Source organism: Mchenga conophoros, linkage group LG3, assembly GCF_057382185.1.
Source record: "Mchenga conophoros isolate Kocher_MC1m ecotype Shallow Benthic linkage group LG3, M_conophoros_male_GT1.1, whole genome shotgun sequence".
Lineage (NCBI taxonomy): Eukaryota > Metazoa > Chordata > Actinopteri > Cichliformes > Cichlidae > Mchenga > Mchenga conophoros.
In genome coordinates this window covers 16578830-16606687 of record NC_140528.1, presented here as the reverse complement: position 1 = coordinate 16606687, position 27858 = coordinate 16578830, and the positions used below count along the sequence as shown (strand labels likewise).

The 27858-nt window shown below is 43.5% G+C and overlaps 2 protein-coding genes across 2 annotated transcripts; one reads left to right on the top strand and one right to left on the bottom strand.

Annotated features, from left to right (window-relative positions):
* Positions 1 to 3000: 3000 nt before the first annotated feature.
* Positions 3001 to 5337, top strand: LOC146577474 (uncharacterized). Its single transcript, XM_085267662.1, has 2 exons — positions 3001 to 4126; positions 4262 to 5337. Exons 1-2 carry the CDS (start codon positions 3001 to 3003, stop codon positions 5335 to 5337), a joined length of 2202 nt encoding a protein of 733 aa, XP_085123788.1.
* A 3172-nt stretch (positions 5338 to 8509) lies between these two features.
* On the bottom strand, positions 8510 to 26858 carry LOC146577473 (NACHT, LRR and PYD domains-containing protein 12-like). Its single transcript, XM_085254210.1, has 10 exons — positions 26601 to 26858; positions 26339 to 26488; positions 26119 to 26232; positions 23049 to 23125; positions 21066 to 22932; positions 19361 to 19534; positions 17442 to 17618; positions 12141 to 12317; positions 10812 to 10985; positions 8510 to 10136 (listed from the first exon to the last, which is right to left on the bottom strand). The coding sequence occupies exons 1-10, from the start codon at positions 26777 to 26779 to the stop codon at positions 10121 to 10123; spliced, it is 3105 nt and encodes a 1034-aa protein (XP_085110336.1). The 5' UTR covers positions 26780 to 26858; the 3' UTR covers positions 8510 to 10120.
* Between the last annotated feature and the right edge of the window lie 1000 nt (positions 26859 to 27858).

Below are 27858 nucleotides of genomic sequence, written 5' to 3'. Positions count from 1 at the left end.
TACGAAGAGTAAGGCCACAGTGAGGCATGTCATTTTCATGGACTTTCCATCAGCTGCAGTTTTATTGAACACAGAGGGTAGAGCCAATGAATGTTCTAACAAAGACTCAGAAAATGGTTCAGATACCGAAGACAAAACCTTGGGGGGGAAACGGGGCTCCTCGAAGAGTACTGCCGGAGGAATACGGGTCTCCTCGGAGAGTTCAGCGGGGAGCAGTCCTGATAATGGTGGCTGACTTGGCATTGAAGAATGCTGACAAAACAATAAATGCCTTGCCATATCCCCACGCCATATGATTGTAATCTTACAGACAGGGCAGTGAAAGTGTCCTGTTGTCCTACAAGGCAGCCTGCACCGGCATATCATTTCATCTGTAAGAGAAAAAAACAAACAAACAAACAGATGTAATTTAAATGTAGTTGTATAGAATGCAATCAATTTGTCTAACAATCAGATTGTACATGTTAACAAAAACATCCAAGCCAACCTCAATAATGAAAGCAAAATGGTATGGATCACAAAAGTTATGTCAAGAACAGTGGTGAAAAGTAAATAAAAATACATTTTATAAAAACACTATTTTTGTTGCAGATGAACAGTACAATATCAACAGCAACTTTTAAGTCAACAAAGATACTGCAGAAGTGCTTAAAAAAGTGCATATTTATAACTATAAAGTATATTTAATACAAACATACCTTTGAAAGGCAAAGCATTTTTTATATGCACACTTAGATGCTCCTCAATCTTTGCCCTGACAGTAGGGCTGAAAGTGGGGCACAGAGGGCAGTGAAAGAGTCCTCTGCAACACGTGTTGCATTCCTGCAATTCTGGCTTTAAGCCCGAATTCCAGATTGATGTGTGCATCTAAAACAGAGAGAGAAACAGATAAACACCATATATACATTTAAAATAAGCAGAAATAACAATTTACAGTTGGCATGTAATAGATTTGGGAAGAAAATCCTTGAAAAAAACCCCACAAATATTTTAAAAGACACTTTAATCTGTGAGACATGTTTCTATTGACATATAACAGTCAATTGAACAGGGGCTAACTAAAATCTGGGCAATAAAAAAGCTGTACAGAAAAGAATAACGAATAGAAGTATTGATAAATATATAAATCTGTTTGTGACGAAATTTACAGTGTTGACGCTAACCAAAGGTGTCACAAGTACACACGTTCCTTACTACAGTTTAGATACCTCTGTTTAGACAGCACTGACTCGACTTTTTAGTCAAGTCGAAGTAAGAAGTACAGGGTCTAAAATATAATTTATGTACAAAATTTTGAAGTAATCTTGCGTCCAAAGCACGCGTGTGGGGGGCTGATTTACAAATGTACGGATTACAAAGTACAGATACGCGTGCTAAAATGTGAGAAGTAGAAGTATAAAGAAGTATACAGTAGGCACAAAAAAGTACAGCAGTAAAGATACCAGAAAATTCTACTTAAGTACAGTATTGAAGTATTCGTTATTTTGCATCTCTGACGCCAACAATAAATCATACTCTAATGCAAAATGTGGTTTTTGCTTCTTCTCGCCCACAGAAGCCGTTAATCCAGCTCTCTTACTTAAACCAGGCCCAGGAAAAAGCATATTTGTGTGTTTCTCTGCCATGGAGCACGATGAAAAAACATTAAAATAAATTGTAACGCTAAATAAGTGGCAACATGATCATTGTAAGAAAACTAGACGATTCCTAGAATTATAAAATCACTAACGGCAAATTTATTTAAGAAAGACTTAACCAACCTTTGTGATCAACTTGCAAGACTTCCACGGTATCCATGCGTGTTTACGGCTAGTGTGGAGGTCACGTGCTTCCGGCTACTGTGGAGGTCACGTGTTTCCGGTTAGTGTGGAGGTCACGTGTATCCGGTTACTGTGGAGCTCCACAGTGGCTGCAGCCAGACCCTTCTCTTCACTTGAGGGAAGTAACTCGTATTACTGCTACTGCTGTGTAATCTTGGTTCAATTCACAGCATATTCTACAAGTTACCCTGCAATAACTAACTGTTAGAATAGCGGCACCGTATTGTATCGCACTGAGTGCACTTCAATCCTTTATTCCGCGAGTTTGCTAGCTAGCAAAATAATAATACCAATTTTAAACAAATAACATGTGTAACGTACACACTCGAGAAAATTATCTACTAGTACTTACGCAAACTCCCCCGTTGTGAAAACGTACAAATCCTTCTTGTATTTTTCGTTTTCCAGCAAACACTCATTAAAACGGCCTCCAGGCACATTAGCGCATTCACCCCCGACTGATCAGGGAGGGGGTGAGGGGTCACACATTGAAACAGACTAACGTGCAGAGGTACAGCCCAGGCAGAGAAATGTTGCTTTTAGACTTTGCGACTCGTTTTATTTCTCTATCTGATAAGAAAAATATTCAATCAGATAGTTATTTGTGGTGAATGAAATACGGTTACAGTTTCAAGAAGTTTTAAGCACCAAATCCGAAATCCAAGCACTGCAATATTAAAATCCAATTCAATTTCTTGTTTGCTCCGAAATCTACGACATGACTATATACAGAAAAGCTTGACATGGTATGCAAAAAAAACCCCGAAGACAATACAAATACAAATACATGAACAAAAAATGTTTTAACTGTCAGTTATGTCATTTTAAAATTTTCCAAAACTAACATTTTATTTGATTGACTGATATTAAATTGATTAGGGTCAAGTCTAGTGTGAACAATATTACACAAACAAGCACGTGTGCGCATGCGCACATATTAGAATCGCTTCGATCGCTTCTGACGCGGTAACTTTGCTTTGATCCTTTCTGACGTCATAACTTTGCTTTGATCCCAAAACCCATAAATAGGAGCGCTCACCTGTTACTTTATGCTTAACGGACGTTGACCTGCAGCAACTAAAACCCTTTCGAGAAGTTTTGAGAGCAATTTACGAGAGAAACCAAAACAAGTTCAGTTTTGTTTCTCACCAATCCACAGAGCAAACAGACACATTACACCATGTCAGCCAACCCATCCTTCGGCTCAGATGAGCTTGGAATATCTAAAGGGACCATTTTGGGAGATCACCACATGGTGGAGGCTTTCCTTGGAGAAGGAAGCTTTGGTGTTGTAACGAAATGTCGCGATACAAAAAAGAACCAAACTGTTGCTATTAAAGTCAACAAGAGCGACCCTGAAATTCTGCTCCAGGCAAAACTGGAAATTTTCATCCTGGAGCAGCTACGACGCTTGGATCCAGACAGGTGCAACATTGTCGAATGGAACGGCTATTTCCTCGATGGAGAGCGCATTTGCTTGAATTTCGAACTCCTCGACCAAAGCCTGTCAGACTACATAGGGGACCGGAATAACCAAGGTCTCCCAATGAGAGAAATCAGGCCAATTTTGCATCAGCTCGCAAATGCTCTGTTCCACCTGGGTTCTGTGGGAATAGTGCATGCTGACCTCAAACCTGGAAACATCATGGTTGTGAACCGCAGTGAGTCTCAAGTCAGAGTCAAACTTATAGACTTTGGCATCGCATGTAACACCTCTGCAGTGATTCCTGGTGACTGTGTGGGGACAATTGGTTATTGTGCACCTGAGATTATGCTTGGCACTCCATATGATGAAGCAATTGACATGTGGTCTCTGGGGCTGGTAGCTGTGGAGCTTGCTACAGGGGTGCCTCTCTATCCTGGGGAAGACGATTATGACGTTTTGAAATTCATAATTGAAACTCAGGGTCAGCTACCAGATCATCTCCTAGAGTCTGGCTTGTACACTGACAGCTATTTCATCGAGGATAACCGCAACGAACAGCGCTGGACATTTAAGACCCAAGAACAATTTCAATACGAGACAGATTATCGATCCAAGGAAACTCGATATATAAAACTTAAGTGTCTCGATGACCTCGAACAACTGCTGAAAGTTAGGCAAGGACCGGAAAATGGCCAAACATTATTTGTAAGGCTAATCAAAGAAATGTTGGCCTTGGATGCAAATCAGCGCATAACACCCTCGGAGGTTCTGAAGCATCCCTTTTTCGACCCTGGCCTCTCAAGGAGAACCCCCTGCACGGACATGAATAGTACAGGGGGAGAACTCCTTGTGCTCTCTCAGCAGCCTTCAAGCTGGAAAAGTCATGGATCGCAAAAATTCAGCTACAGTTTCCAAAACTCAGTTGAATTTCCTCAAAAAAGAGACATCAACACCTCAGCCAACCCATCTGCCTCTGAAGATGATCTTCAAATAACGAAAAGGACCATTTTAGGAGATCACCACGTGGTAGAGGCCTTCCTTGGAGAAGGAGGCTTTGGTTTGGTAACCAGATGTCGCGATACAAAAAACAACAAAACGGTTGCTATTAAAGTCAACAAGAGCGACCCTGAAATTCTGCTCCAGGCAAAACTGGAAATTTTCATCCTGGAGCAGCTACGACGCTTGGATCCAGACAGGTGCAACATTGTCGAATGGAACGGCTATTTCCTCGATGGAGAGTGCATTTGCTTGAATTTCGAACTCCTCGACCAAAGCCTGTGGGACTACATTGGGGACTGGAATAACCGAGGTCTCCCAATGAGAGAACTCAGGCCAATTTTGCATCAGCTCGCAAATGCTCTGTTCCACCTGGGTTCTGTGGGAATAGTGCATGCTGACCTCAAACCTGGAAACATCATGGTTATGAACCGCAGTGAGTCTCCCGTCAAAGTCAAACTCATAGACTTTGGCCTTGCATGTCCTGCTTCTGCAGTGATTCCTGGTGACCGTGTGGGGACAATTGGTTATTGTGCACCTGAGGTTATGCTTGGCATTCCATACAACAAAGCAATCGACATGTGGTCTCTGGGGCTGGTAGCTGTGGAGCTTGCTACGGGGGTGCCTCTCTATCCTGGGGAAGACGATTATGATGTTTTGAAATTCATAATTGAAACCCAGGGTCAGCTACCAGATCATCTTCTAGAGTCTGGCTTGTACACTGACTGCTATTTCATCGAGGATAACTACAACGAACAGCGCTGGACATTTAAGACCCAAGAACAATTTCAATACGAGACAGATTATCGATCCAAGGAAACTCGATATATAAAACTTAAGCGTCTCGATGACCTCGAACAACTGCTGAAGGTTAGGCGAGGACCGGAAAATGGCCAAACATTATTTGTAAGGCTAATCAAAGAAATGTTGGCCTTGGATGCAAATCAGCGCATAACACCCTCGGAGGTTCTGAAGCATCCCTTTCTCGACCCTGGCCTCTCAAGGAGAACTCCCTGCACGGACATGAATAGTACAGGGGGACAAAACCTTGTGCTCTCTCAGCAGCAATCATCGTTTGGGTGGCCAGAATTTTAGGGGAGCTAGAAATTCTTGTGGAAAAAAAGCCCAAAACAATAACATCAACAAAAACAACCAATGAATGTGGTCTTAAACTTGGGCACAATTTGGCTTGAAATCCATCAACTAATCTCTCAATATTCAAAGCGGAGCAGCAGAAAACTTACCATCACATCAGTCCTTCAATCAGACCTACAACAAACGTCTTCCTTCTCTCTTTTTTTTTTTTTTTTAATAAATAGGACAGGGGGAATGAATGAGAGAAAGAGGGGGAGAGAAAGAAAGAAAACCAAAGGGGAGAAGAGACGGTGAGAAGGGGGGGGAAGAGAGAGGAAAAAAAAAAAACAAAACAAAACAAAAAAAAAAACTCCTGGGTCACCTGTATGGAGAAAAAAACAAACAAACAAAAAAAAAAAAAAACAGAGGAGACCGCAAACAACAAAGAGCAACATAATAATAGAGAAAACAAAGCACCATCATAATAAACTAGCTAGTCATAGATATCAATAGTTACTAAATAATAAACGATATTGTGCAGCACGCAAGATAGACAGCGCACAGTGTGCTTTGAGGCAGCAGCCAAGAAAGCTTTAGTCCGCGTCTGTGAATACCCATGTGTGCATACCTGTGTGGATCAGCATGCTTGCATTCCAAAGGTTTCTCCATGTAATGATCTGCTAGGGAGTGTGGGGGGGCCACAGCCCCGTCCTCCAGGGTGTGAAGCGGGTATGGAGGAGATCAAAACTCCAGACATCCAGAGGCCCCCAGAACACAAGAGACCATGGAAGACCAACAGAGGGGCAGCCGCGCCACTGTTCCAGTAAGAGCTGAGGAGAGTCCCAGATGAGGGCTCGCCCAGCAGCCGCGGAGCAGAAGTCAGGGGGAGTTGCAGTGACGCGCCCGTGAGCTCCGCCGGCCCCCAGCTGTGCCTGAGTGACCGAGCCCCAGGCCGAGAGGCCGGGGGCACCCCACCTCCAAAGGGGCCCGAGCGAGCCCCAGGCCCCAGGCCCCGACAAGCGGCCGCCAAGGAGTGAGCCGGTGTGTACCCGGACGCCCACCCCCAGACACAAAGAACCACCAACACACCGACACCTGAGGGAGTCCGCCACCGGCAGGGGAAGTGGTGGTGGGTGGAGATAGGCCTCCAAACCTTGGAGGGCCTGAGGTGTCCCCAGAGAGGTGGCGTCTGATACCCAACCTGACATATAGACACAGACATACAGGCACACACAGACACAAACATCCATTCCCACCCTCATGCTCTCATATGCACTTACTCCACACTCAACCAACGTGGAGACAGACATAAAGAGACGCTGTACACACAATCACACTCCCCAAGCGTACTCTACAAACCGGGTCTAGGTACCCTTGCCCCTGGAGGGGGGAATTGCACCCAGACCCAGGTGGTGTTACCCTTTTCCCTGCGGTGGGGAGAGGCAGACCACCCCGACTCCGCAGCAGCAGGGAGGCCCCACACCCCAGACCGCAGTCGGACGGCCAACTCCTCCTACTAGCCCTCCCGCTCCAGCAGGCCGCAGAGAATGGGGGTGGGAGAAGACTCCAAACCTCCCTCCACCCGCTCATTGTAGTGTTGATGCATGTGTGTTCTAAGGTGCAAAAAACCCAGGAGGGCATGGAGCTACCTGCCAAGGAGCAGCAGGTAAGCGCATAGTCCCTCCTGCTAGCCCTCAATGACTAAGTGTATTTAAAATTGAGAGGTGGGCAACGACGTCAGGGGTGAGGTATACACCCTGATGGTAATTTGGACTCCGTGATTGTGCCCACCCCCAAGATCCTATATGTATGTGTAATGAGAGTGTGAATAATGTGAATGTCTAAGTTGTGGGATAAAATTGAGGCAGAGGCAGCCAGAAGGGGACAGGGGGGGGGGGGGGGGGTGTCTTCCTTCTCTCACCCCAACCGGTCACAGCAGATGGCCGCCCAGACCTGAGCCTGGTTCTGCCGGAGGTTTCTTCCTGTAAAAAGGGAGTTTTTCCTTCCCACTGTCGCCAAAGTGCTTGCTCATAGGGGGTCATATGATTGTTGGTTTCTCTGTATGTATTATTGTAGGGTCTACCTTACAATAATACATACAGCCTTGAAGTGACTGGTGATGTGATTTGCTGCTGAATGAATTGGGAACTAATTGGAAATCTGGATATTAATTAAATAAACCTGCTTTGAGCATCAATTAATTGTTGTTTGAAATTCTTTATAAATATATAAATATAGTGCCACTCTTCTACTGTTTAAATTGCAACTGTTTAAAACTGACTAATTTATTCATACACTTGAGCATAAACACACGCACAGTAAATGGCCTGTATTTGTACAGCGCTTTACTTAGTCCCCAAGGACCCCAAAGAGCTTTACACTACATTCAGTCATTCGCACATTCACACACACATTCACACACTGGTAATGGCAGCTACATTGTAGCCACAGCTGCCCTGGGGCGCACTGACAGAACATTGCAGAACCTTCAGCACCTCGTATGAAAAATATTTGACTGTGTGCATGCTTTTAGCACTGTTTGGATTTGAGAAAATCTAAAATAAATCGAAATTTGCTTTTAGAAGTTGTTTTATAAAGTTCAGTGGTATATTATGCATACAATAGGACATCTATTTAGATTTACATCTTCCACAGAAAAAACTGCACATTACTGAAACTTAGTATACTGGACTTTGTTGTTGTCCCACACAGGTTCAATTTCGAGTGGTAGATGGCTCAGTGCTCAGTCAACCAAGATTTTATGATAGTGGGCACAATGAGATAGATAAGCTGCTTGTAAACAGTACTTTTATGCTCTCTTTTTCCATTTGGATAAGAAAGAAAGAACCAGGAAACAAAGGCAAACAAATAATCTGTGCCTTTATCCCAGATTCACATTATAGGAACAGCTGCTCAATGACCACTGTAGTCTTTGCTTACTGCACTTTTATCTAGATCTATGCAAAGTGATCCACCACACCTACTTTTACAGTTAAATCATTTTATGAGCACTGATGCCATTTTAATCTGAGTTTCTACTCAAATACAATCAGTAAAGAAAAACACAGTCTGTGACGTTTGTTTTGAAGGAAAAGGTATTCCCTGCAAATGTTTATCTGTGTGAGACTATTCAGAAAACAGTAATTTTGTTTTATAGGTGAGACACTTGGCCTCTTTTTTCCTTGTTCTACGTTTGTCTTTTGTCCGATTACTCTGGAACACAAGATGGAAAACTGATATTCTCATGTTAAAAATATAGAAAAAGGATTTTATCACCCATAAATGTTAACTTCTCATGCCTCTAAGCACAAGCAGGAGCAGAAGTGCCCTCTGCAGTTTGTGTGTGGAAGTGCAAAAGCTTACAGCACCTGGTATTCCCAGGCAGTGTCCCATCCAGGGCCGTGCAGAGAGCTTTAAAGGGGCGGGTGCTCAAAGTTAAAAAGGGGCACATTGAACCAGGTTGAATAACAACAACACACATTCATCAAGAATCTAATATGGGAAGGGCAGGGCTGTGTTGATCTGAGACTGTAGACATTAAAAAGTCCATAGGAGAGATGGTAGCTGATTAAACAAGGGTCATGAGATAATAACAAAATGCAAAGATTGGTGACAGCGCTTGGAACCATAAGGCAACAAAAACTATGAGAAATAAACTAGACTCTGCCTGTGAATCACTCTTTGCTTCTCTTCTTCCTTCCATCCCATCATTTCATATATCACTCTCTACTTGCTGTCTATCTGAGAACAAGGCACAACTTGTTATTGCAATAAACTATAATCTAATCATCCACACCTAACAACTCCAGCACTTAATCTATAATACACTCAACAAAAATATAAACGCAACACCTTTGTTACTGCTCCCATTCCCAATGGGATGGACGTAGAGACCTAAAATTCATTCCAGATACACAATATAACCATCCCTCCCAAACAGTGGTCACAAATCAGTCCAAATGTGTGGTAGTGGGCACATCTGCTATATTGAGATAATCCATCCCACCTCACAGGTGTGCCACATCAGGATGCTGATCTGACATCATGAGTAGTGCACAGGTGTACCTCAGACTGCCCACAACAAAAGGCCACAGTTCTCCCTCTGAACCACTAGATGTCTCTGTTATCTAAATGAAGACGTGCAGCACAGCAACCACAGCAGCGCTCAGATCACACGTGTCCTGTTATTATGTATAAAAGCATGAAACAGGTGAGACAGGTGGGATCAATATTAATGTTGTGGAAATATATGAAAAAGAAACAAAAGAGTGAAAACATTTCGTGTTTCTAGAAAGATCTTTCAGCTCACAGCTGCTCACAGACTGTATTTACAAGTGACAAACTGCAACTCTACAGTACATCTACAGTATATATCAAATATATTCTGTATTCAAATCTATTGAGTGATGTTTGAAAGTCTTTCCAGGTGAGTTTGATCCAGGAGGGTCTGAAGCCAGTGTCAGACAGAGACTGTGCAGAGACTGTAGAAGGACAGAGCAGCAGCAGAGCAGTCCAGATACACTGATGATCCTCTGTCAGATCCAGAGGGACACACAGGGATGATGCTGGACTCTACATTGTGTCTGACAGTGGAGCTGTTCTCAGAGCAGTTCACTCTGCAGCACTGACAGTCATCTGCACTTCTTCTCATTCCTCTGTCAGTCACTGCTGGATGAAGCTCTCCTCTCCACCTCCCAGTAACATGGCCCAGTCAGAGCGTCTCTACACACAAGCTGCTGCTGCTTCAACCTCTCTGGATCATCAGGACACAGCTGCTCCTCTCTCAGCACACACACCGTCCTGTTTACCACCAGCTCCACCTGCAGAGAGAAGAAGGAAGAGCAGAGGAGATAAACGAGTGTTTCCAGAGACTCTTCATCAGCTGTCAGTCAGTGATGCAGCACATCCAGTATAAAGAGCAGCAGGGACTTCAGTGCTGGGACTGTACTAGGACTCATTGTTGCTTCACTTTTTCTAATCTTTGGATTTTCATTGAAGTTGCTGACAATGTTTTTCCCTGCTAGTTTGAGTTTGGACTTTCATTCATTAGAAGAACCTTGGTGTGTCCACTCTGAGCTCTGTAGGAACCCCAACAACAAGCCCAACAATCCAGATGGACGGTTCCAGCTGTTAACTGGAGGAATTCCATCCAAACATCTGCTCTCACTAAATTCTTCCTCACCTACAGACTGTGTTCTTCACTGCTTTAAACTTGGAAATAAATGCAGTCATTGGTCTGCGTGCTGCTTTGTTCAGAGAGATGATTGGCTGTTGACAGTGTTTGATCAGAGCGTGACAGCTGTTACTATGGTGACCATAAAGGTCAGAAACAGGAAGTGTTTGTGTCCAATCCTGAAGCCTGTCACCATTCTCCTCTCACAGCTTCACTGAGAAGCTGCAGCTTTACAGGAAACACTGGATCTTTGTTTCATACTGACTGTGTTTAGTACAATACTGCTGACAGCAACACCCACTCACTCCATCACTCTACTTACACCAGAGTCTCCAGTCTGTAGTCTGGACTCTGCTGAAGATCAGACAGCTGCTTCACATCTGGATCCTTCAGGTTGTTTCCTCTCAGGTCCAGCTCTCTCAGATGGGAGGGGTTGGACTTCAGTGCTGCTGCCAGATAATCACAGCTGATCTCTGACAAGCCACAGACACTCAATCTGTATAAAGAATGAAAGATGTAAGTTTATTAGACAAAGTGTGAGCTTGAAATCATTCAGTGTTTCATCATCTGTTCAGAGCTGAAGAAGGTTCAGAATGTAGAAGTTTAGAAAATGGAAACTCCAAACAGCTGAAGCCAACAGGAAGCAGCTTCAAACAGGAAACTGTGCAGAGTTTCAGACTATATGTCCTGATGCAGCCAGTTGGATTTTGGAGATTTGAATCTCTGTTCTGTGACTAAGTCCTTGAATCATTTCTTCCAGCTGGTCCAACAAGACAGACTAAGTATTGGACATGTGTTGTGGCTCCATTAGGGGAGCTTCTAAATGTGATGTGATGGCCCCTCTGGGTCTGTCAGGTCACAGGACTGAAGAGAGCTCAAACTGGGCACACAGTTGTTCCAGTCTGGACCAAAGACTCTATACTGGGACTGAGGGACTGCTTTGACTGCACCCACTAGGACTTTTTAAAGGCTTCTGTTTGCACTTTTTCACATACAAATTACAACCTTTAATAGAAACCTATTGGTCAGCATCTTATTAGCCTGCTGTTAGCTTCATTCCACAGAAAACTGAGAGAAACTAACAGAGTTGATAAAGAATAAAGAGAAATGTGCTGATTTAAAGCCTTTGAAGTGCTTCAGATGATCTCTGTCCACTTCTGTCCACTCATTCATTCATGTAAGCTTTCTAATGCAGCTTTGATCTTCACAGTCTGCTTCATGAAACTCATTCTAACCCTGAATGTCAGAGTGTTCCTCCTTCTCTTTCCCATCATTCATGCTGGCAGTGGAGGAGATTTGGATGTTGGACTGTGTTTTGGATGATGTGTGTATGTTTGTGTTGGACTGCTGTCTGTAAAGCAAACACACATTTTGCTTTGGATTTCAGTGTCAGAAAGACTTTAAGGTGGAATGAAGAGTTGGAGAGTTTCACAGTGAATTATCCAGTGGAGGATTTTTCTTCTTCTTTGAAGGTTTGAAATGTGAACATTGTTCTGCTGCTGTCAATGGACTAAACCAGAGAAGAAAACAGACTTCACCATGAAGATCCTCAGTGTGGATCAGTATAATATCAGCCTGATGTCTGCAGTTTAGTGTCAGCACAACTTTCACATCATATTCATATCAGCACAACTAAAACATGCTGACTGACCTCAGAGTTTCAAGTCCACACCCTGGACTCTCCAGGAAACCACACAGATGCTTCACTCCTGAATCCTGCAGCTTGTTGTTGCAGCTCAGCTCCAGCTCTCTCAGATGGGAGGGGTTGGACTTCAGCGCTGCTGCCAGATAATCACAGCTGATCTCTGACAAACCACAGCTCACCAATCTGTATAAAGAATGAAAGATGTAAGTTTATTAGACAAAGTGTGAGCTTGAAATCATTCAGTGTTTCATCATCTGTTCAGAGCTGAAGAAGGTTCAGAATGTAGAAGTTTAGAAAATGGAAACTCCAAACAGCTGAAGCCAACAGGAAGCAGCTTCAAACAAACACAACAAGAGAAAAAACTCTGAATGTTTCACATTAAAGTCGTACATTTCTCATAAAAACAGGACAAAGACTTGAAAAAGTCGTGTTTTTCCTTCCAGGAACCACAAGGCTTCACTTTTAAAGGTGAAGTGTGAAAGAAATGGACATATTTGAAGTCCAACACCTTTTTCCAGTCACATTATTAAAGCAGACAAACTACAAGCTCATTTTCATTCCATCAAGTCATCTTCTGACCTGGACTAACAACACTGGTCTCTATGGCTGTATCCCAATTCAGGGTCTGCAGCCTTAAAGTACGCATTTCAAGGCCGATTACGTCACAGCGGCGTGCTGAAGGCTGTCCCAATTCAAAGGCTGCTCGAAATGCGGCCCTGAAATGCGTCCTTCATTTCCCTGAATTTCAAGGCTGTGTCAGTGTAGACTTCGTGGCCCAACATATCCCAGAATTCATAGCGCGGTGGTGGGTGTGGATAATAACGGCGGATGAGGGGCACCCGAAGAGTAAACTTTAAGTAAGTACTGAATATTATGTCACTTATTTATGTGTAAATGTTTAATAACGAAGAACATTAAAACATTACTGTTGGCCACATGTTGGCAAAGTTATGTGACATTTGTACTAACTTGGTTTTAAAGCCTTTACTTTAAAATATACGCCGTTCAATAGCTGAACTTAATCTTACAGAGAATGATCAAACCTCAGGTAGAAGCAAACAAAAAAATGAACAAAAGATTTTCTCCTTCATTTCTGTCAAACAAAGCTGTATGACACGTTTCCAGCTGTTAGTATCATGGTTGCTAGGCAACCTGGGCAGCGCAACGGAGGCTAGACCGTCCCATTACACAAGCCTCGCACTTCCGGCCTTAGCGGTCTTTGAGTACGCGGCCCTTGAGGATCGGTGAGGCTGCGTACTTTAAGGCTGCAGATCCTGAATTGGGATACAGCCCATGTGCAGCTGGCTGTGAGACCAGTGCTCAGGGAGCGTCTACAAAGTGCAACACTGAAAGAACATCACACACTCATTTGCTTCCAGCACTTTCACACAAACATCTACTGTCATTATTGTCACCAAACTCTGTGGATCCTTTATTGCAAATTAAAATGGGATCAAATGGTCAGAAAAAAGAGGGTTATGAGGAAATATGATGAAATGTTTTTTATCAGTTTCTCTCAGTTTTATTTGTCATATGCAAGTTAGCACAGGGTCAACATTGCAATGGAATGTGTTTGACGAGCTGCAGTCACTCAGCAGCATGATACAGTAGGAGAAAATATAATAAAATAAAATAAAATAATACAGAAAATAGAAAAATAGTGAGGAGCAAATATTAGAGAGACATGATAAAAGAGAAAAGATGACTAAATATATATATGTATCTATAAATATAAATATATGTACACTAGTGATTAAATAAGAAAATCTTGAAAAGAAATATGACAGGAGGGCAGATGGGATATTGCACAGGAATGAGCAGCAGAAAATCACAGTATTGCACTTTTAAATATAAATATCAATAACAATAAAGTGGAGTGACCAGTGCAGATTAAACAGAGTACTTGTGAAGCTGCAGGGTAGCTTCTGAGTGCTGTGTTGTGTGTGTTTAAGTGTTGTGGTTGAGGTGTCGAATGGCTTGGTGGTAAAAACTGTTTTTGAGTCTTGTAGTCCGAGCAGACAGGCTCCTGTAACATCTGCCAGATGGTAACAAGGAGAACAGCTGATATGCTGGGTGGCTGTGGTCCTTGATGATGCTGTGTGCTTTACGGAGGCATCGCTGGAGATAAATGTCCTGAATGGCAGGAAGCCTCGTGCCAGTGATGTGCTCTGCTGCCTTCACCACCCTCTGTAGTGATTTACGGCTGCTGGCAGAGCAGCTTCCGTACCAAACTGTGATGCAGCTCGTCAGCAAGCTCTCAATTACACACCTGTAAAAATTTGAGGTGATGTTGGCATTCATGCTAAACTTCCTCAGCCTCCTCAGGAAGTAAAGCTGCTGGCGAGCTTTCCTGATAGCAGTGTCTGTGTGAAGGGTCCAGGAGAAGTCCTCAGTGATGTTGACTCCAAGGAATTTGAAACTGCTGACCCTTTCGACCTTGACACCGTTGATGTGGATGGGCTGGTGCTCTCTGACTGGTCGTTTCCGGTAGTCCACTATCATCTCTCTAGTTTTGCTGATGTTGAGAGTCAGGTTATTTTCCAGGCACCACTCGTACAGTGCCATCACCTCATCTCTATAGGCCGTCTCATCGTTGTCTGTGATGAGGCCTATGATGGTTGTGTCATCCGCAAACTTGATGATGATGTTGGACTCTTGTTTAGCAACACAGTCGTGTGTGAACAGGGGATATAGGAGGGGGCTAAGCACACAACCCTGTGGCGTACCTGTGTTTAGGATGAGTGGTGAGGAGGTGTGCTTACCAACTCTCACCACCTGGGGCCTGTTTGTGAGGAAGTTTAGAATCCATCTGCGCATCGGTGTTCCCAGCCCAAGGTCGACGAGCTTCGTGGCAAGTTTTGAGGGGATGATGGTGTTAAATGCTGAGCTGTAGTCGATGAAGAGCATCCTTGCATATGTATTCCCTTTCTCCAGGTGAGTGAGGGTGGTGTGCGTTGCCAGGGCGATGGCATCCTCTGTGGCTCTGTTTGTCCGATAGGCAAGCTGAAGAGGGTCCAGTGTGTCAGGGAGGGATGAGCAGATGTGACCTTTGACCAGCCGCTCCAGGCACTTCATGATGACGGATGTCAGTGCAACAGGACGGTAGTCATTCAGACAGGAGATCACTGATTTTTTGGGAACGGGAATGATGGTGGATGCTTTGAGGGACGTGGGGACCACTGACTGCCTCAGGGAGAGGTTGAAGATGTTGGTGAACACCTCTGCCAGCTCGTCTGCACACACTCCGAGTAGCCGGACTGGGATGCCGTCTGGTCCTGGAGCTTTGTGAGGATTTACCTTTTTAAAGGTCCATCTCACAGCTTCTGTTTTCAGAGTTAGAGTTGCAGCCTCACTGTCCTCCTGAGGGTAGAGGATCTGCTCTCTGTTGTCTAAACGAGCATAGAAGTTGTTAAGCTCGTCTGCAAGAGATGCAGTGGGCTGAACACTGACTGTGTTGACCTTCTTGTAGTCAGTGATGCAGCACAGTCCATTCCACAGTCGCCTGGTGTCAAAGCTGTGGTAGCTGGACTCCATTTTGTCCTTGTAGTCCTTTCTGGCCTTTTTTATGGACTTTCGGAGGTCATACCCGGCTGCTTTATATGCATCAGCATCCCCGGAGTTAAAGGCAGAGGTCCGCACTTTTAGCTTGGAGCGGACGTCTTTATTTACCCAGGGTTTCTGATTTGGATATATGCGAACAGTGGTTTTTGTGATGGTATCATCCATGCACTTTCCAATATATCCAATGACAGAGTCTGTGAGTTCAAATGTTGTGTGTTAGCAGCAAGTTATTGAATCATTTTCCTCAGAAACCAAAAAAAAATGATTGACAAACATGTTTTTACAAACTCAGTGTTGGACTTGGATCAGCAGGATAAGCTGATGTTTAAAGGCATTTGAGTCTCGCTGTATGAGAGTCCAGTTATTACTCAATATTTATGGATGATGTTCTTTCAGTGTTGCACTTTGTAGACGCTCCCTGAGCCTCACAGCCAGCTGCACATGGATCAGCTGACATTACCCAGCATTAGAGGCGGGTGTAAAAAAAATGGATTTTCCTATTTAAATGGTTTTAATTTGAATAAAGCGATGTTGATTCATTCAATCCTGAATCGATTTTTAATATAAATGTATTTTGCCAGAATCTCAGGTTAAAGCTCCCAAAAGTATTTCAACAACAAGCAAACAGATAAAACAGTAAATGAGAGCAGCTAAACACACAAAGATGGAAACACAGAGCGTGGATCGTTCACTCGACGGCACGTACACGGACACGCCGTCGGGGCTGAAAGTGGACAGCTCACAGATCCTGAAGCTGCAGGTTTCATCTGTCTCCAACCAAAACTGAGTGAACCAGCAGCAGAAGAAGATCCAAACTACGCTTTACGTTTGATGAACATCGTCATGAATTCTCTCTGACTTTGACCTTTACATCCTGCACAGCTCTCTCTCTCTCAGTGTACTTCAAGAACAGTTTACCTTCAAAAATCTGTTTCCTGCATTATTCACTGCTTATTACGCACCAGTCTGCTGTTGTGTTCACTGCTGTCGGCCTCCGAAAACAAAGCCTCATTTCTGCTGTTCAATACTGAAGAAATTTAAACCTTTTAAAATGATGAAAGATTACAAACTCTCAGCTGTGTCTGTAATCAAACCTCTGTAACTTTGCTTCCCTGCAGAAGCATCAGCTCATGTTCACACACATGTTGATTCATGGTTTGCTTCAGTTTTTGATGGACTGCAGAATATTTTGAAGGTTATCTGCTATAAAAAGCCAGAACAGGAAAATCTGCTTCATGTGTTTCTGTTTGATCCTCAGTGGCTTTGACACAAAGGCCTCTGCTGTGATGATCACACCTCTGATCAAGTCTCACAGTGTCAGCTTTGTTTTTATACATATGGATATGTGCTGATAAATGATCAGAATTACAATATTTCCCATTGTCTGCTGTGTGCCGTGAACTTTGACCTGCTAAAGACAGTCAGCTATGGATTATTCATTGTTGTGTCTGATACTTAGGACTGTGAGGAAGAACACTACACAGTTAATCAGGGTCCCCTCTCTCTGAATCAGGAAAGGTGGGCAGGCCGTGTGTGGGCCGCGGGCCATACGTTGAGTCTCACTGTTTGAAATGTGAACATTGTTCTGCTGCAGTCAATGGACTAAACCAGAGAAGAAGAAAACAGACTTTACCATGAAGATCCTCAGTGTGGATCAGTATAATATCAGCCTGATGTCTGCAGTTTAGTGTCAGCACAACTTTCACATCATATTCATCTCAGCACAACTAAAACATGCTGACTGACCTTAGAGTTTCAAGTCCACATCCTGGACTCTCCAGGAAACCACACAGATGCTTGACTCCTGAATCCTGCAGCTTGTTGTTGTTACTCAGGTCCAGCTCTCTCAGATGGGAGGGGTTGGACTTCAGTGCTGCTGCCAGATAATCACAGCTGATCTCTGACAAACCACATTCCCTCAATCTGTATAAAGAATGAAAGATGAAAGTTTATTATACAAAGTGTGAGCTTGAAATCATTCAGTGTTTCATCATCTGTTCAGAGCTGAAGGTTCAGAATGTAGAAGTTTAGAAAATGGAAACTCCAAACAGCTGAAGCCAACAGGAAGCATCTTCAAACAAACACAACAAGAGAAAAAACTCTGAATGTTTCACATTAAAGTCATACATTTCTCATAAAAACAGGACAAAGACTTGAAAAAGTCGTGTTTTTCCTTCCAGGAACCACAAGGCTTCACTTTTAAAGGTGAAGTGTGAAAGAAATGGACATATTTGAAGTCCAACACCTTTTTCCAGTCACATTATTAAAGCAGACAAACTACAAGCTCATTTTCATTCCAACAAGTCATCTTCTGACCTGGACTAACAACACTGGTCTCTATGTGCAGCTGGCTGTGAGACCAGTGCTCAGGGACTGTCTACAAAGTGCAACACTGAAAGAACATCACACACTCATTTGCTTCCATCATCCAACCTGAAGAGGAAACAGAGACCCCATCTCCTTCAAAGTAAAAGCTGCTCCTTTTGGACTCAGTATCAAAGAAAGTCTACAGTATAACATAGAAAAGACAGAACAAAGTTTAGGTTGTTTTTAAATTGTGCACAAATGAAACTACACTAAGCTCAATTATGTGACAGACATTTCATCCCATGTCAGTTTGGCCTCATCCTGGGCCGGATTATCCAGCACACACTCTGACCACAGGCCCAGGGGCCACGCACAGCTGGGCTCCATCCAAGAGACAGCAAACAAACCAACACAATAATAAAAAGCACCATGTGATCTTCTTACATCTTCAAGACAAACATAGTAAAAACATGAGCATATTTGTTTCCTGATAAAATGATGTGACAGGTAGAACAGAGTAAAGTGGTGGTGTTACAGCCTTTCTCCCCTCTGCTGCCGAGGCTGTTAGTCTCTCCCAAACTCAGCTACAGGACTTCCAAATGAATGAAAGCAGCAGAAGTGGCTTTACAAATGAAAGAGGAAGAGGAGAAGAAGAGGAGAGGGAGGCCACCCTGACCATCACTCCAGCTGAAAACATCACACTTCCATTAAAGTTGGTGAGAAAATGTTGAGCAGGATGAGCTGCTGGCTAATCTGGAGGCTGTAGCAGCAGCTCACAGTCACAGTGGATTTCCACTCATGAAAAAGCTCTGGCTGCTTCATTTCTCATCTCATATCAGAGACTTTAATGCTTCACTGAAGCTGTACTGTGATGCTTCCATATTCCAGTGAGGCCTCCATAATGATTTCAGCTGTTCTGTACACACACTGTGTGCCCTGTATGGCTCAAAGTCTCTGCAGCCTGTTTTTATCTGCTATCATCAGATCTTCATCATCCTCATTCACATCCCTCACACACTCTACAGCCTCATCAGCACTGACTTCATCTTCACTGACTGATGGAGCACAACATGAACCTGTGGAGGCTGAAACACTGTCCTGTCAAACATCTCCCCGTCACCACTCCACTTCTGTCAGCCTTTAAATGAACCCTGCTCAAGTCTGTCACTTCTGTTTGGAGCCAAAAGGAAAAACTGCTGTTCAGTCGTTTGGAAAGACAACATTTCTGAAAGCACTCAAACTTCTTCACATTTGTCTTCAGACACATCCTGAACATGTAGGAACTAAAGAAAGTTTCAAACATCAATCAAAGACCTGAAATATAGAAAAACAACAACAGCCGCAGTCAGTGAACTCACCTCAGAGTCTCCAGTCGACAGTTTGGACTCTCCAGTCCAGCACACAGAAGCTTCATCCCTGAATCCTGCAGCTTGCTCCAACTCATATCCAGCTCGTTCAGATGGGAGGGGTTGGACTTCAGAGCTGAGGCCACAACTTCACAGTGAGACTCTGAGAGTCCACACTGAGTCAGTCTGTGATGATAGAAAATATAAAATGTGTTATTATAAAAGCAGAAAATCTGCATTATAAACACAGACTGAATGTATATGAAGACAAAACAGAGTGAGGTCATAATCTGATGAATCTGCTCTTCACATCTGTGCTTCAGCTCCTCTTACTGTGTTTGACATGACACAACGATTGAGTCTCTCTCAGACCTGCAGACTTTTAATGAGAATCTTTGTTTGGCTTTAATCTGCAGATGAAGGAGGAAGATGGTGTCACATTTAGGCTTCCATAATGTCCACAGTCTGTCACTGAGATCTGATCCAGAGTCAGAGTGAAGACACACATTTGGACTGTTTCCTGTTTTGACTCCAGAACATTTTGAATGAGTTCAGCTCAGTGAAGAGTTCCAGCTGGAAAGATGATCTCTGTTTGCTACCTGCTGTCAGGTACGACTGTTCATGTCCACACGCAGGAAAAACCTGCTGACTGTTACCAAACGGAGCAGAAATCTCATCACTGGACAATAATGGTAAATGGTAAATGGTAAATGATGAATGAACTCAGAGCTGCTGATATCAGATCTGATTTCAGGGGAACTAAACACAGAAATGATTGGCTCATTTTAGCTTTCTGAGCCATTATCTGCTGCTGTGTCGCTAGTTGGCAGAAAATGATTTGTATTCCTGTTCAGGGCTTCAGTGTTTATGAGTCCAGATCCAGGTGACAGCAAGTCAAAATGATGTTACCTGTCTGTGTCCAGCAGCAGCCTGTATTCACTTTGAATATTGTTATAACCTGACATGGATCAGTTTGTCTTTGATTGGTTTGTAAATGTCACTGTTTCCATTGGACCTGAGTGACGTACAAAGACAGAGAGGGAGAGAAAGGAGAGAGAGGATGGAGACAGCAAAGAGAGAGCAAACACAAACAGGTGAGAGTGGACAGGTGACCAAGGTCAGCAACCAATCAGAGAGCTTCTGTTTGACCCACAGTCACTGATGATGACTGCACATAACCAAGCAGTGTGTTACTCTGATATCAAATATGGATCCTGCTCTTATAATAATGATCATCAGATGATGTTATTGTGTTATTTTGTAGCTGAATACGATGTTTGTGTGATTATCAGTGAAAGAAGCAGTGAGGAGGATGGAGAGAGAGAGAGGACAGAGGGTGAAGTTAGAAACACTAAAAGGATTTTTCATGGATTTCATGGATGATTTGAGTGATTTCCAGCAGGACACTTAAACATGTCAGTGGACGTCCTAAAGAACATATTCACTGATATGAAACGTGTCATTGAACAGGATTAATATCAGTGGAAACATGGTGGAAACAGCTGTGACTGCATGGATGTGACACACTTCAAATCTGTTCTCCACTCTTGGATTTGGGATCCATGGAGCTGCTGCTGAGTCTGTACAATAAAGGAATGGTGTGGAAGGTTGCAGTGTACGGACACAAACACTTTGTGGTTACAATCTGATTTTATTTTCAACATTAAACTACTAACCTACACTGATCAATGATGCTAATGATCACATCTGGACTCACCCAGCCTTTCTGCAGTTCCTCACAGCTGGAATCAGTCTCTGTCGTCCCCGCTCTGATGTGTTGTACTTCAGCAGGTCCAACTCATCCAGAACCTCCTCTGACATCTGCAGCATGAAGGCCAGAGCTGAGCACTGGATCTCAGAGAGTTCCTTCTCTGATCTGTTCTCTGACTTCAGGAACTCTTGGATCTCCTGATGTACTGAGAGGTCGTTCATCTCCATCAGACAGTGGAAGATGTTGATGCTTCTGTCAGGAGAGATTTCATCACTGTTCATCTCCTTCAGGTTGTTGATGACTCTCTGGATGGTTCCTGGACTGATCTCTGTCTGACCCAGCAGACCTACTAAGAGTCTCTGGTTGGACTCCAGACAGAGGCCATGAAGGAAGCGAACAAACAGGTCCAGGTGGCCATTTTCACTCTGGAGGGATTTCTCCATGGCTCTCCTCGGGAAATCATCCAGAGATGATTCATCCAGAGATGGTTTAATGTGGGGAAACTGAAGCAAATTAGTATAATCATGATAGTCAAAATCAAAGTCAGAATCATAACAAAAATCTCCCAGGAAGTCTTCCACTACCTCTGTCTTCCTGTTGGTGTGACAGTGGAACATGTAGACAGCAGCCAGAAACTCCTGAATGCTCAGATGAACAAAGCTGTAGACTGGTTTCTGGAAGATCACACACTCTCTTTTGAAGATCTCTGTACAAACTCCTGAGTACACCGAGGCCTCTGTCACATCCAGACCACACTGCTCCAGGTCTTCTTGGTAGAACATGATGTTTCGTTTCTCCAGATGTTCAAACGCCAGCCTCCCCAGCTTCAGAAGAACTTTCCTATCAGCCTCCGTCAGCTCTTGTGGACTCGTCTCATGTCCCTCATGGTACTTGTTCTTCTTCCTCTTTGTCTGAACCAGCAGGAAGTGTGAGTACATGTCAGTCAGGGTCTTGGGCAGCTCTCCTCTCTGCTCTGTGGTCAACATGTGCTCCAGAACTGTAGCAGTGATCCAGCAGAAGACTGGGATACTACACATGATGTGGAGGCTCCTGGATGTCTTCATGTGGGAGATGATTCTGCTGGACAGCTCTTCATCACTGAATCTCCTCCTGAAGTACTCCTCCTTCTGGGCGTCAGTGAAACCTCGTACTTCTGTTAGCCTGTCAACACATGTAGGAGGGATCTGATTGGCTGCTGCAGGTCGGGAAGTTATCCAGACGAGAGCCGAGGGAAGCAGATTCCCCTGGATGAGGTTTGTCAGCAGCTGGCTGACTGATGACGTCTGTGTGACATCAGACAGCAGCTTCCTGTTGGTGAAATCCAATGAAAGTCTGCTTTCATCCAGGCCGTCAAAGATGAACAAAAGCTGAGAGACAGCCAGCTTCTCTGCTGTGACCTTCTGTAATGTTGGATGGAAAACATGGAGCAGCTCCAGAAGACTGTACTGCTCATCTCTGATCAGGTTCAGCTCCCTGAATGAAAGCAGAACCACCACACTGACATGTTGGTTCTCCAAGCCCTCTGCCCAGTCCAGAGTGAACTTCTGCACTGAGAAAGTTTTTCCAACACCAGCCACGCCGTTGGTCAGAACCACTCTGATGGGTCTCTGTTGGTCAGGTAAGGCTTTAAAGATGTCCTGGCACCTGATTGGAGCGTCATGGAGGGCGTCCATCTTGGAAGCTGTCTCCAGCTGCCTCACCTCATGTTGGGTATGAACCTCTTCACTCTGTCCCTCTGTGATGTAGAGCTCAGTGTAGATGGTGTTGAGGAGGGTTCTACTTCCTGTTTCATCACTTCCTTCAGTCACACGTTCACATCTCCTCCTCAGACTGATCTTATGTTCATCTAAAACCTCCTGCAGACCAACATCTGCTGAAAGAAAGAAAAACAATGAGACTAAAGAGAAAGAAAAGTCTTCAATGTCTGAACAACACAAGAAGTCCAGTTTTCAGAAATGAGTCCATCAGCAGACAGATGTTCAGTCTTACTTTGTACACAGCTGCTCTGACTGGCTGTCTGCAGTCCAGCTCTGCTTCTGGATCTTTCTCCACACTGTGCAGAAGCTCTGATGGTGACACAGAAAAGTCAAAGTGGAGATACTTCTGTCCACCTTTGATTAGACTCATTATAAAAAGGAAAACAAAGTTTGAACACAGTCATGTTTCCAGTTCACTGACTTACATTTATTCCATGGACACTCACTCTAACCTGAACCACAGCTACAACCCAACATTGTTGAGGCCTCATCTCCTCCTTTCCTGACTGTAGAGGTTAAATATGCAACAACCAACAAATAAAAGAATTTGGTTCATTTCAAAGAAATTCACACGGTGACCAAGTAAAGTAACCGTAGTAAAGGAGACAACATCCCGTTGATGGTGGGATTATTTGAAAGATTTGCTTTAGTCACGTCACCAAATGCAGTTGAACCACCCGTGGATCCATGTTTGACCATTCTACCACTCTGAGCTCTGCTTTTTAATCATTTTATTATTATCATCATTCATTTATTCATTCTTTGGAGGGGGGCTATTTCCTAATGCCGCCCTAATAAGCTGATGTTCAAGGGGAAATATAACAGAAACTCTTTCAGTGTTATTCATTAATAAATTAACAGATAAACTGTGAAGAAGAAAAAACTGAGATTTAAAGGAGAGAGTGAGAAACTTGATCATCCATCCTCATAATACATGTTTATCAGTATCTGCTGTTACCATACTGCAGTAATAACTACAAGTCTACATTTCTGTGACTGTTGATCAATCACAGCAGGAATCTGAGCTCATCTCTGCACACAGAGCAGCTTCAGCTCTGGGATAAACTGCTCGCTTCACGTCCTTCTCAGCTCACAGACACTCATCCTGATATTTTCCTTTAACATTTGATGGTATAATTCATCTGAGTTTACACTTTATCTACATGAATACAGAAAAACAGACCAAAACACCACAAACCATCAGTTTCACTATGTAGAATATATTGTTGTTTCCTTGCTTTTAATTCAGAGAAAAACTCTGATTTGGATTTTCTCTGTTCTCTTTGCCACAGCCCATCCCAGCAGCAGCTGAAGCAGCTGACTGTCACAACACTGAATAACACTTTAAGAGGAACGTCTTGATGCATTCTCAATCATCCAGGAAAGTAAATCTCCAAAAGTTGATTCTGTTCATCTGGACGTAGCATAAGTGTGTCCCAGCTGGACTTTTGTCAAAGCTGGAACGGCTCCTAAAGAAAGCTCCAGCCGATCCAGGAGAGAAGGACAACCGCTGACTAAGAGAAAACCTGTAGTGATGTGTCAGGAGTATCGGAGCAGTTGAGATGCATTTTTTCTAAACACCGGGTCTCTGTGGCTTTTAAACCCCAAAACACGCTGCGCCAAAAATTGGTCCACCCCAAGGATCGGGTCCCCCGACAGAAACAGAGTAACATAGTGTACGCTGTTAAGTGCAGGAGGATTGCCAGGATTTATACATCGGGGAAACCAAACAACCTCTGGCTACAACACAGAAGAGCTACTTCGTCAGGCCAGGACTCTGCAGTCTATTTACACCTACAGGCCAGTGGACACTCTTTCAATTACATCCTCATCATGTGTAGGGAGGAACGCTGGTTGGAGGGCGGAGTCAAGGAGGCCATTTACGTGAAAAGGGAAAGACCATCTCTGAATCGAGGAGGGGGCCTAAGGGTACATTTGTCACAATCTTACAGCGCTGTGATTGCAGCCATTCCCCAACTCTCTGTGAATGGGACTCATGGACATTGATCAATGGTCATGAGAATTTGCATAATTAAGATGACCTCCCAGCCCATTTGTCAGCTGGTGATCAGCTGATCACGGGGCCGGGTTTAAAGGAGAGACGCCACCCACCTGGCTCCGCTCGCTCTCCGTCTGTGACGACAGTTCCGAAGCCACGCTTCGTGCACTGATCGTTACTAGAATAACTGCGTGTCTCTTCCAACCCACCGCTAGCCTTCGCCGCGTTGGAGTCTAGCCAGCACGCCACACGGGCACGCCGAACTACTGTGTGTAATTCGCCTGATCGTGACACCATTGTTCCTTCAGTGGGCTGGTTTCAGTCATTATGCAAATGTACTGTTTATACGATTGAAACCTGCAGTCAGCTGAGACTGAAGAAGTCACCTGGATGAGAGACGAAATGTTTCTCCCACAAAACGCTACGTCCAGATGAACAGAATCAACCTTTGGAGAATGTTGAATCAGTATTTCAGCTTTAAGAAGGTATTTTAACACAAACATCAGTCCTTCTACTTCAGTATGTTTGACACTTTGTTTACGCCTAAATTAACTTTACTGTTAACGAGTTTTCATGTTTCTGTAATCCACCAGTGTGCTCATGCTTTTTTAATTGAAAAGAGATTTTTAATGATCAAATATAATTATGTTTGTTATTTGTGGATTTTAAATGTCCTTGACAGAGACAGATGATGATCATTATCCTGCACTGTGGTCTCAGGTTTGGTCGAGCTAGCACAAAGAATGGCTATGTTGAACTTCCTCCTGGGATCTACACTAAGAAGTGAGTCCAACATTAGCAGGGTCTCGTTCCTTTATCTGGATTCACTTTAGCATTCACAGTCACGTGAAGCTTGTTATTAACTCGATAAGTCAACCCAGGGTTTCAGCTGAGCGCTCACATGAAACACATGGTGTTGGCAGCATCTGATCAATCATATTCATGGAGACGTGTATCAGCAACAGAGCAGCTGAGTTTGCAGAAGGAAGTCAAACTAAACCATAGGCTATACCACCTGAAACACCTGAGTGGAAGCTCCTCCCTACACTGTGTTTGAAGCAAAGCACAAAGGAGACACCTGCTGGAGCAGCTGGAGTCCTACAGACACTCAGCCTCTTCACTACACAAACACCTCCTACAACATCCACTCTTTCCACTCTGACTGCTGTGTTTGTGGAAACACTCCAACACACACCGCTTCACATACCAACATAGAAATGTGTGAAAAAGAGCTGAGCTGATATTAAACATGAGGATTTATTTAGAAATACAGAGTCAGGAACAACATCTAGACACACATTACCTCTCAGCAACAGAAGAACATCCTTTAAAGTTTAAATCAATATCCTTCGACACGTTGCTCTTTAAGGAAACACAGCTGGGTTCAGGTCCAGGAGATTCTGGCCTCTTATTGATCCTAAAAGAAAAACAATAAATGTAACAGCTTCATGAGACAGGAAGGAAAAACTGGAAATATTAAATTAAAGACATGATGAACAAACTCATAAAAATAATGTACTTACTCTTTGTCACATAACAGACTTTTGTTAAAGTTTACACCAATATCCTTTGACCTGTTGCTCTTTAAGGAAACACAGCTGGGTTCAGGTCCAGGCTCTGGATTAGTTTCAGGGTTATGTCCAGCTGAGCCTGGTACGCCCCACAGCTCTGGGCTTTAAAACAACACACACAGAGGTATGAGTGTGAATAATGATGGAGCAGTGATGTGAGTGCTGAGCTGTGACATGGAGAAGAGTCATGGACAGTTAGAGATGGTCATCTCACCTCTGAGCTTTGGTCTGGCTCTCATGTTCCCCACACAGAGTGCTTTTAGAGGGAGGGACTCCCTCCTCTCTGTCCTCACACTGATCCATGCTGCTGAAAACGTCCAGATGAACAGAATCAACTCTTTGGGGATTTACTGGATGATTGAGCATCAAGACACTTTTTAATATTTTACTCATTTCTGAAGCTTTTTACCAACTTTGTTCAAATTGGTCTGCTGTCATTTTATTGTTGACAAAAAGAGACTTTGAGTTTGAGTGTTGACGTTTCCATGTGGGACTGTTGCTGCAACACCAGGATGTTACTACAGAATACACTTTATATTGTGAGCACTTGGATGTTAGTCCAGTGGTCCTAAACTGACACACCTGCACCTGGATTCATTCTGACCAGATTTTAACCCAACAGTGTTTCATACTTAATACATCAGACACAAACTCTGCAGCTGTCATTGTGTGCAGTGTGTGTGCAGTGTGTGTGCAGCGGGTCACTGTGTCCTATGAGTGTTATACTACAATAAACAGAGCCTGACCGCGGGCATAAAGAGGGCAAAAACCCACTTATGCTCTAAAGATGAAGTTCTGTTTCTCTTCAAATGAGCCTCAGAGCATGTGGAGGGTCATTGAACGCATCACAGATTACCTCAAGAACAACAGGCTGAAGAACATAAAAACAAACGCAGAGTTTCTGTCTGACGGTTTGAACATGAAACAGGAATTATTGAACAAAAACGGCCAGTTTACTAATTTATGATCAATCATCAACGCATTCACCTACAATACACGAATGAACATCACCAGTTAAACTGAAAATAACCTGCACACAAATACGACAGCAGACTATAGCGAACGAGCAGAGAAATGCATTTTATAGATGAAGTGTTGGCAGCGACTTCCGAAAAGCAACTCTTAGGACAGCCCTGTCTCACTGTCAGCAGTTAATCAACATCCACCTATGGGCTCAAATTGTGGTCATAAATATTTTGTACTTGTAAATCAGTTTTGTATGTGTAAAAAGAATTTGTGTGTGTGTAAAATAAGGTTTGTGTGTGGACTTAGCCAAAAAATACGTGTGAAACTCTGCACTCAAGTTTCAAGTTACAAGTACAAATTTTGACCCTATTTTCTTCCTTTCATTTGATTGGTCAATGCCATGTCAATCCCTAACTTTCAGTAGCTGTTGAAAGGATAAAGTTGTGGTATGTCAGTGGTTAGAATTACCATTATTACTTTAGGATTAGTTTAACACAAAGTCAGGG

What these genes read in the sequence shown, in the direction of transcription:
- LOC146577474 (XM_085267662.1), top strand. Translation starts at nt 3,001, where the DNA reads ATGTCAGCCAACCCATCCTTCGGCTCAGATGAGCTTGGAATATCTAAA. An exon ending in GCAGCCTTCAAGCTGGAAAA is followed by an intron (nt 4,127 to 4,261) that starts GTCATGGATCGC and finishes CCATTTTAGGAG; the next exon opens with ATCACCACGTGGTAGAGGCC.
- LOC146577473 (XM_085254210.1), bottom strand. Translation starts at nt 26,779, where the DNA reads ATGAGTAAAATATTAAAAAGTGTCTTGATGCTCAATCATCCAGTAAAT. An exon ending in TCAGAGCAGCTGTGTACAAA is followed by an intron (nt 22,933 to 23,048) that starts GTAAGACTGAAC and finishes TCTTTCTTTCAG; the next exon opens with CAGATGTTGGTCTGCAGGAG. An exon ending in TGTGGACTTGAAACTCTGAG is followed by an intron (nt 10,986 to 12,140) that starts GTCAGTCAGCAT and finishes TTCTTTATACAG; the next exon opens with ATTGAGTGTCTGTGGCTTGT.